The 9777-nt window shown below is 44.3% G+C and overlaps 1 protein-coding gene across 11 annotated transcripts in view; it reads right to left on the reverse strand.

Annotated features, from left to right (window-relative positions):
- LOC126514270 (UDP-glucuronosyltransferase 1-6) overlaps nucleotides 1–9777 on the reverse strand; it is a 124824-nt gene that overhangs the window by 25223 nt on the left and 89824 nt on the right. Inside the window, exon 1 of one of the 11 annotated variants that reach the window (XM_050163070.1) lies at nucleotides 5211–6102. The exons of the other annotated variants lie outside the window; for them this stretch is intronic. Coding sequence (XP_050019027.1) covers nucleotides 5211–6074 — 864 coding nt within the window. The 5' untranslated portion in view covers nucleotides 6075–6102. Of the gene's footprint in view, nucleotides 1–5210; nucleotides 6103–9777 lie in introns of those variants that run through there. 11 annotated transcript variants of the gene reach the window in all.

A 9777-nucleotide genomic window follows, 5' to 3' on the forward strand; every position in this document is an offset into this window, starting at 1 on the left:
ATGGAAGAATATCACTGTTTCCAAGATTATTCTCTACATGAAAGCTTAGGGCTAAAATATAAGTGAATGCCTCAAAATTCCAGTATTGGCTAGTCCCATGTTAGGTCTACACTCAGCTTTAACTTGGTTTCACAATTGGCACAGGTGCTGGAAATATCAAAAGAATTTCTAAGGTACATCAAACTTGTCATGGCGTCTAAGGGACAGAGACCAGAACAACTTGACAAAAAAGCTAGTTTCCACTTGAGTGACTGACTAGATGAGACACCTTGAACACATCAGTAAAGTCCACGCTATCAGCAAAGATCAGGGTCCAGGCTGATGTGGTAAGTCCTTCTGTGTATGTATTGCTTTTATTGGTTAATGAATAAAGAAACTGTTTTTGGCCAGTGGCTTGGCAGAATGGAGCTAGGCAGGGGTAAACTAAACTGAATGGTGGGAGAAAGAAGGTGGAGTAAGCGAGACACCATGTAGCTGCCACAGGGGAAAGATATACCTGTTAGGTGGAACCTTGCTGGTAGGCCATGACCCTTGTCGTAAAATATAAAGTAATAAAAATGGGTTAATTTAAGAGATAAGAGTGAGATAGAGTGATAAGCAAATAGGCCAAGCAGTGTTGTAATTAATACAGTTTCTGTGTGATCATTTGGGTTCTGGGCAGCCAGGAACAAACAAGTGGCCTCCTACAACAACAGTCCATTACTGCCTTAGGAGAGGCAGAAGGAAGAGAGCAGACTAAAGTTCTTGGGGCATCAGCAGAGAAAATCTTCCAGCTTTGAATGACATCCAGGGGCTCACTCGAATGGATTGGTTGTCTGCTGAAGGCAAAGTGATGACACCAGACTGAACTGAGACAATGTTACATCATATGACAAAGAGAGTATACCTGTCATTGAGGATCTTGAAGCGGAGAGACTGTCCGAACACACATGAGTGGTCCGACATCATTACAAAAGATCTCCTTAGTAAATGAGGGAAACATATGACTTAGAGATGTGGGCAAGCTCCACCACATCTCCATGGAGACAGTGAGTGCCATTGAATTACAAGAGTAAAACCAAGACAGAAATTTTCAAGAAAACCAATAATGTGAAAGGAATGGATGTATGCCACTTGTGAGAGATAAAATCAAGTCTATCCTATCTGAATAGCCAGAATTCTCACATCAAGAGAAATCAACAGGAGTTGAAGGCATAAGTCACAAACAATCCCACACCAGTTTGGAATTATGATTAAGAGAATGGTTATTTATTTAAAGGGAAAAACTTACAGATCACTGTCCCAGACAACAGCCCTCTGTGCGATCAAGAAAGGAATCTAGTAACAGGAAGCGGAGCTGAAAGCAAGAGAGTGAGCACACGGCTACCACTGCTTTTTAAAGCAAATGAGACCATACCCAAGTGGGCTGGTATCTTAAAGTCTATTGGCTGAAGCAGCAGAAGCAGCTCCTGCAGCAAGGAGTGAGTTTTTAAAACATTGCTTAAACGTGGAACCAAAATTCTAAACTATTTCATTAGATGTAAAGGTAAGAGAAATGTGAAAAATAACACAAGATGGCAATGTTGGGGACAGATAAGTAGGAAATCTGAGATGTCACTTAGTGATCAGAACAAAGTACATCACCATAACACAAGTGCCTCCATGTACCAAGCCAGCTTCCATGCCTACCAGTGACAACTATCAAAAATGCTAATAAAATCCCTGCAAATATTGGTGTCTATGATGTTGAAAACAGAAGGTAGAAGACACCTCCTTGGGAACTGGGGAATCTCAGGAACATAGGCATACAAAACATGAAATGTGACAATTTGGATGCACCCACAGAATATTTAAAAACACTGGTCCTGTGACTCTGGAGCACCTGAATGATGGCTAGTAACCATGGAGACAAATGTGAATGAAACCACACATGCTGATTGCTTCTATTTCCACTCTCAAGCAACATGTGGGCACACACCCAGGCCTTCCTAGAGAAAATCATTAAGGATTCGTGGGTAAAAAGTCCCTTCATCTTGCTACTGAAAGCCTGAAAGCAATAAATGTCTCCTAGAGTCAAGTCAGCCTTCAGTTCCTCTGTATCTGCCCAGCTTCAGAAGAACCTCATGTCTGGAAAGACAGTGCTCACACAAGTGAGCAGTGTTACTGGATTCCATTGCTGTGAGTCAGTCCCAGGATGGACAGACAGACCCTCAGTATGGCAGTGCAGTTCCCTCAGTGACCACTGTAAACCTGAAATGTCAGTTACAGATTTTCTTATATTTATTTATTATGTATACAATATTCTGTCTGTGTTTATGCCTGACGGCCAGAAGAGGGCGCCAGACCGCTTTACAGATGGTTGTGGCTGGGAATTGAACTCAGGACCTTTAGAAGAGCAGGCAATGCTCTTAACCGCTGAGCCATCTCTCCAGCCCCCTAGTTACAGATATTTTGAAAACTGAGAATATCAGAGACAAATTGTGGCACAGCCCTATCTGATGAGAATGACAAAATAAGGCCAACACAGCTGCCTGACACAGATCCAGCAAAGCTGAGTCACGTGACGGCTGTCACGCCTCTTTTGGTTTTAGTCTCTACCTGTTGCATATTTGGAGGTGTTGTGTGATATCTTATTTGTGTTCTGACAAATAAAGCTTTCCTGGAGATGAGAGGGCAGAAACAGCCACTAGTAAATCACAGAAGCTGGGCAGTGGTGGCTCACACCTTTAATCCCAGCACACAGAGCAGAGACAGAATCTTTCCATCTGAGGATTCGGAGGCATAAGAAGTCTGATGGTTTGCTTCTCTAATCTGTCAGCTTTGACCCCGATACCTGACTCCTGGTCTTTATTGATTAACATTAATTAGGATCACGCTTCATGGGAGACTCTTAATATTTGCACAGTTTGAGGATATTGTATTGACGGAAATTTTCTCACGAATCATTTATGCCTTCTCCCGGTAGCACTGCTTCTAAGCTTCCCCAGGAACACCCTGAACACACTACCCCTCCTGCTTTTAGGGAAATATCCCTATCTACCTTAAGGTCTTTCTTATGCCTTGAAGGTTATGACAAACATAAAGAAGTCAGAGGTTTCTTCATGAGGCTTTGATATATTCTTAAAACATCTGTTCTTATACTTAGGAACAAGATAATCAAAACAAAGCAAACTTAAAAAGGTTAAAGAGATTCAGTGGGCTGGAGAAGTTGGCCATCGGCCAGATTTCAAGCCTTTTCCCACTGTGCACTCAGACAGTTACGTGGTACAGACAGCAACAAAGTTAGGTTAGCTGAAGTTACCTCTGCCCTATGCAGAGACTTTTATTGCTGGGCAAAGAATGATGTAGAAAGATGACAAAAAGAATGAGATGTCAGGACCTCCCTTTCTCAGAAAAGTTAGCTCATGCTGAGCCTCTGTGGTGTTATATGACCAAGGAACAACAGAATGTCAGAATTAGACATAAAGACAAATTCTATAAAGATATAAAACATGAACAGTGTATTATGCCAGAATCTGGATAATAACTGCAGTAACTTTCGCCTGAGGACATTTCTTGGGAATTCTGACCATTAAGAGTTAATAATACACTACTCAGGACAGCAATGTGCCTGGAGTAGCTTGGAGACTTGGTTTTGGTCTAGCGACTTTGTAGTCACAAAGGATACCAGCCTGAGAACAGGCTGTCATAATGCCTCTAGACTCTTAGAAACTGGCTTGTGGAGTTAATGAGTAAAAATGGTTATAAAAGATAACTCTGTTCTGTCACAGCTTGTCAATGATGACTAAAATATGCAAGAAAGAAGTAAAACACATCAAAACGTTATGAGCTATGTTTTGGAACAGCATTCATCTATCCCTGCTTACTAAGTTCTGTATAAATAAAGGAGCACTCTGGCTGCCAGTCAGTCAGGCTGAAAGGATCTCCTGACCATGATGCCTGGCTCACTCCTTCCCTCACTGACTCCTTACATCCTCTCGGGATCTGTCCACCTCACCTCCAGGCTGGCTCCTGGCAACATTGCAGAGTTCAAGGTTAAAAAAAAAAATTCCCTAGAAAGCTAATGACCACATCAAAAAGAGATATTTAGAAAACTAGACTGTTGTAAAGATAAATTATGGCTCCAATGCAGAGAGTGTCTTCCTACGGGCAGAGTTTATGTCCCCAATGAAGACCATACTGGACACAATGGCTTCAGGTAGTTGGATATGAAGCCCCCTAAAACAGCCGTACAGATGCGTGGCTGCGAACATTTACCTAGGACATCGCTCTGGAAAATCTCAGAGGTGCGGCGCTCCAAAGGAATGGAACACAGGGGACACAAGTACTTCAAGGTCATAGGATAAGTGTGTTCTTGACCGTTTCCAGGAATCTCATGTGGTCAGAAAGCCTTGTGGGTAGCCTCAGGACGAATAATGGGTGGAGTTGGACACTGCAGCCTCAAAGTCTACTTCACAGGGAATGGTGCAGAAAAACCAAGGAAAGAAAACCCAGGTACATTGTAAACAGAAAAAAAGCAGGGTCAGTTAACACCACATCAAAAGAACTGGAGTTCAAGTGTGGGAGCAGAGCCTCATTGGGCAGCAGACCCCTCCAGGTTACCACATGGAATGTTGATGCAGTGCTTTCTACTTGCCGTTATTTTTAAAGGCATCCTCACAGAAAACTGCTTTTCTCAGAAAATTAATTACCAATTAGTTCAGAAAGTGATGTCTACATTATTCCCTGGTGTATGGAATACCCTAGGGTTTCAGGGAGCAGATGGCCTCTGCTTTGATACACACAGAACATCTGGAGCCAGGACCACAGTCTCCTGTGAGATCCACGTTCACTTCAGGCTTACTGCCTGCTCTAGGAAAAGGAATCTCCCTCCCTGGAGCCATGATCTGAATCCCCAAAACTGCTGCTGAGAGTTGGAGAGCAAGCTCAGTTTCTCTGCTCTGGTGCTCCCAAGATCCTGGAAACAGCATGTTCGGGAGGCACTGTCCTGGCTAGCAGACATGCTCAGTGGACACCCACCACAGCTCCTTGGTTCCATTAGACACCCTCACTATTGCCTCCCGCTCTTCTCGCGGGACACTCGGATCCTGACTCAGCGACTGAGGAGGCCTTAAGGATTTAACTCAGCAGAGCTGCTGGAAAGAGGAGCAGGCAAACGAGCAACTCAGAAAAAGAGACACAAGGAAACCAGTATTGGTGGAGCAGACTTTGGATAGAGGCTTAACACAGACCTGAGAGAGTGGCTCTCTGTAGACACAGTTTATTCCCCCGACGAAAATCATATTGGGCATGATGGGCCGGGGGTACTCAAACACAAAGTCCAGCCTGAAGAGCCATATGGAAGCGTGGCTGAGAATCTCCGTGAGGGACACCTCTCTCTGCAGAAGCTCAGACGCCAGGTTCTCGTAGAGGATATAAGAGATGCGGAAAATAATCTTGTATGGCAGATTGTAGAGAATGTTCTTTACCCTCTCCAGGAAGCTCATGTGGTCCGAATTCCTGGTGAATAACCTTGGAACATAAGAGGGAGGGCTTGGAGCCTGGGCAGACTCAAATTCAATGTTCGAAGGAATGAAGCGCAGAAGAAACACAGCAGGAATATTCAAAAATTTCGCCAGCACAGCCCCACAGGGATACACAGGGTCTGTTAACACGACTTCATAGGAACTGGAGTTCAGGTGCTGCATAAGGTCCTTGTTGTGCAGTAGACTACTGCAAGCCCTCAGGTAGAACAATGATATGTTTTTCATACGCTCCATATTGCTTAAAAACATCATGACAGAATATTCTGTCTCTAAGAACATTTTAAAGTAGCCCAGCGCTTTATATTCATAGTCTTCCTTAGTGAACGGGACGGCAAAGCTTTGCAGAGTGACGAAATCCTCTCCTTTCATGAACGTGGACACATCTGGAGCCAGGACCACTGTCTCGTGGCCTCGGGCATGGAGCTCCCTCACAATGGTCTTCATGCTCAGCCAGTGACTGCCCTCCCAGGGAATCACCAGGACCTTCCCACCCTCAGTCCAGGGAAGGGCACAGAGCAGTAGCAGCAGCCCCGAGAGTGCTCGCAGAGACACCAGGAGTCCCGTGGCCATCTTCGGAGAAGCCCACAGCAGAGGTCATTCCTTGCCTGTCTCTGCCCTCAACGTGAGTGTCTTCGTCTTATATAACCATCCAGTCACGTTGTACAGAGGCATGTCACAAGTGGGACAAGGCCCGCCTTCGGTTAGTCATTATTAACCCATGCTTGGCCTTCACTTCTGTCTTACCCTTCTGGCTCTGCACAGAGAAAAACCACTCTTAACATCTCTAGATGTTAAGTCATTCTAGTTAGTCATTCTAGAAAGACTCCTGACACCTTCTGCTGCTCTCTGATGAACCTCAGAGATGTATGCTATGAATATGTTCTTTTGCCATTGGTTAATAAAGAAGCTACTTTCGTCAGGGGAATAAACTGTGTCTTCAGATAGTCACTCTCTCAGGTCTGTGTTAAGCCTCTATCCAAAGTCTGCTCCACCAATACTGGTTTCCTTGTGTCTCTTTTTCTGAGTTGCTCGTTTGCCTGCTCCTCTTTCCAGCAGCTCTGCTGAGTTAAATCCTTAAGGCCTCCTCAGTCACTGAGTCAGGATCCGAGTGTCCCGAGAGAAGAGCGGGAGGCAATAGTGAGGGTGTCTAATGGAACCAAGGAGCTGTGGTGGGTGTCCACTGAGCATGTCTGCTAGCCAGGACAGTGCCTCCCGAACATGCTGTTTCCAGGATCTTGGGAGCACCAGAGCAGAGAAACTGAGCTTGCTCTCCAACTCTCAGCAGCAGTTTTGGGGATTCAGATCATGGCTCCAGGGAGGGCGATTCCTTTTCCTAGAGCAGGCAGTAAGCCTGAAGTGAACGTGGATCTCACAGGAGACTGTGGTCCTGGCTCCAGATGTTCTGTGTGTATCAAAGCAGAGGCCATCTGCTCCCTGAAACCCTAGGGTATTCCATACACCAGGGAATAATGTAGACATCACTTTCTGAACTAATTGGTAATTAATTTTCTGAGAAAAGCAGTTTTCTGTGAGGATGCCTTTAAAAATAACGGCAAGTAGAAAGCACTGCATCAACATTCCATGTGGTAACCTGGAGGGGTCTGCTGCCCAATGAGGCTCTGCTCCCACACTTGAACTCCAGTTCTTTTGATGTGGTGTTAACAGACCCTGCTTTTTTTCTGTTTACAATGTACCTGGGTTTTCTTTCCTTGGTTTTTCTGCACCATTCCCTGTGAAGTAGACTTTGAGGCTGCAGTGTCCAACTCCACCCATTATTCGTCCTGAGGCTATTCACAAGGCTTTCTGATCATGAGATTCCTGGAAAGAGTCACAAACACTCTGGCCTCCACAGGAACAGGTTTGAGTCAGCAACTTCCTCTGGAGCAGGCCCTAGGTAGCAACCTACACAAGGGCAGGCCTGAGTCGGCAATTTTAGCCGAGGCAGTGCCATCCTCAGAGCAGGTACAGGGTGCAACCTCCAAGAGAGCAGGCCCAAGCCAAAGACATCTGTGGGACTGGGTCCCAGCCAGGGACCTTTGTGGTAGCAGGCCTGAGCCAGCAACTTCCACCTGAGCAGGTCCAAGGCAGCGACCTTCAGAAAGGCAGGCCTGAGCCAGTGACATCAGCCAGAGCAGGCCCAAGGCAGCTACCTCCACAGGAGCAGGTACAAGGAAGTGGCTGCTGAGGGAGCAAGCCTGAGCCAGAGACCTCTGCAGGACCAGGCACAAGGCAGGGACCTCCATGGAGAAGGACCAAGCTAGAGACCTCTCTGTGACTGGGGCCAAACCAGGGGCCTCTGTGGGAACAGGTTCAAGGCAATGACCGCCTTGAAGCAGGTTGAAGGGAGCCACTGCTGAGGGAGCAGGCCCGAGCCAGAGACTTCTGTAAAACTGGGCATGAATCTGAAACCTCTGAGGGAGCAGGCCCGAGCTAGCAACCTCTATGGAAGCAGGGCTGAATGACCCCCAGGATTGTAGAACAACACCCAGGAGTATTGAGCAATCTCTGGGAATACGGAGTGACCTCTGGAGTGACTGGAGCTGTTACCCTGACTGTACCACAAGGAGCAACCATCTGAGCCTTGCATCTACTGGCACCTGGAAGATTGATCACCAGAGACACAGCCCCAACTAAACCAATCAGAAGAAAAGATGGGTAGACAAGGTAAGAACACACTCAGCACCACAAAGAGCAACACAAGACCAACAAAAACTAAGTGGCCCTAAAGCATCAAGATGTGAACACCCAAATATAGATGAAGCAGAAGAAAATAAATTAACAGATAACTTTAGGAAAATGTTTGAGGTTCTTAAAGAGAAAATGAAAAAATTCCTCAGAGAAATGGAGGAAAAGACAAAAAACTTGGAAGAAATCAACAAATCTCTTAAAGAAAACAAAGAAAATGCAATCAAACAGATGAAAGAAATGATTTAAGACTTGAAAACCAAAATAGAGACAATAAAAATACAAATCGAGGGAATTATAGAAATGGAAATTATGAGAAAATGATTAGGAACCACAAATGCAAGTATAAATAGCAGAATACAAGAGATGAAAGAGAGAATCTGAAACGCTGAAGATACAATAGAGAAAATAGGCTCATTGGTCAAAGAAAACATAAAATCTAACAAAAGCTTAACACAAAATACCCAGGAAATATGGAACACCATTAAAAGACCAAACCTAAAAATAATAGGGATAGAAGAAGACAAAGTCCAACTCAAAAGCACAGAAAATATATTCAACAAAATTATAGAAGAAAACTTTCCCAACCCAAACAAAGCTTCTGTAAGTCAAGGACATGGTCAACAAGACAAAATGACATCCTACAGAATGGGAAAAGATCTTTACTAACCCCCACATCAGACAGAGGTCTGATCTCCAAAATATACAAAGAACTCAAAAAATTAGTCATCAAAAGAATAAAAAATCCAATAAAAAATGGGGTACAGACCTAAACAGAGAACTCTCAACAGAGGAATTTAAAATGGCTGAAAGACACGTAAGGAAATGCTCAACATCCTTAGTCATGAGAGAAATGCAAATCAAAACAACTCTGAGATTCCATCTTACATGGTAAGAATGGTCAAGATCAAAAACACTGATGCCAGCTTATGCTGGAGAGGATTGGGGTAAATGGAACACTCTTGCATTGCTGGTGGGAGTGCAAACTGGTACAGCTGCTTTAGATTTCAGGATGGCAATTTCTCAGAAAATTAGGAAACAACCTACCTCAAGACCCAGAAATGCTACTTTTGGGTATATACCCAAAGGATGCTCAATTGTACCACAAGGACATGTGCTCAACTATATTCATAGCAGCATTGTTTATCATAGCCAGAACCTGGAAACAACCTAAATGCCCCTTGACTGAAGAATGGATAAGGAAAATATGGTACATTTACAAAATGGACTACTACACAGTAGAAAAAAAAATGACATCTTGAAATTGGCCGGCAAATGGATGGATCTATAAAACATATACTCACTCATAAGTAGCTTTTAGACATAAAGCAAAAAAAATGTACACGGGAAGTAGAAAAAGACAAGATCTCCTGAGTAAATTGGGAGCATGAGGAGTAGAAAAAATATATAGCTCAATAAAAACAATTTAAACTGAGAAGCTTCTGTAAGGCAAGGACACGGTCAACAAGAAACTGGTTCCAGGACTATGCTGCTTCTGAGGCAACATAACTTAATTGAGAGTCTCGAGGTTCCACGGCTAGTGGCATATTAGCATGCCATTCAGCCCTAGCTTGGTTCTACAACACTG

This window comes from Alexandromys fortis, unplaced genomic scaffold (assembly GCF_014885135.2).
Source record: "Alexandromys fortis isolate MF-2015 unplaced genomic scaffold, M_Fortis_MF-2015_v1.1 scaffold_139, whole genome shotgun sequence".
Classification (NCBI taxonomy): domain Eukaryota; kingdom Metazoa; phylum Chordata; class Mammalia; order Rodentia; family Cricetidae; genus Alexandromys; species Alexandromys fortis.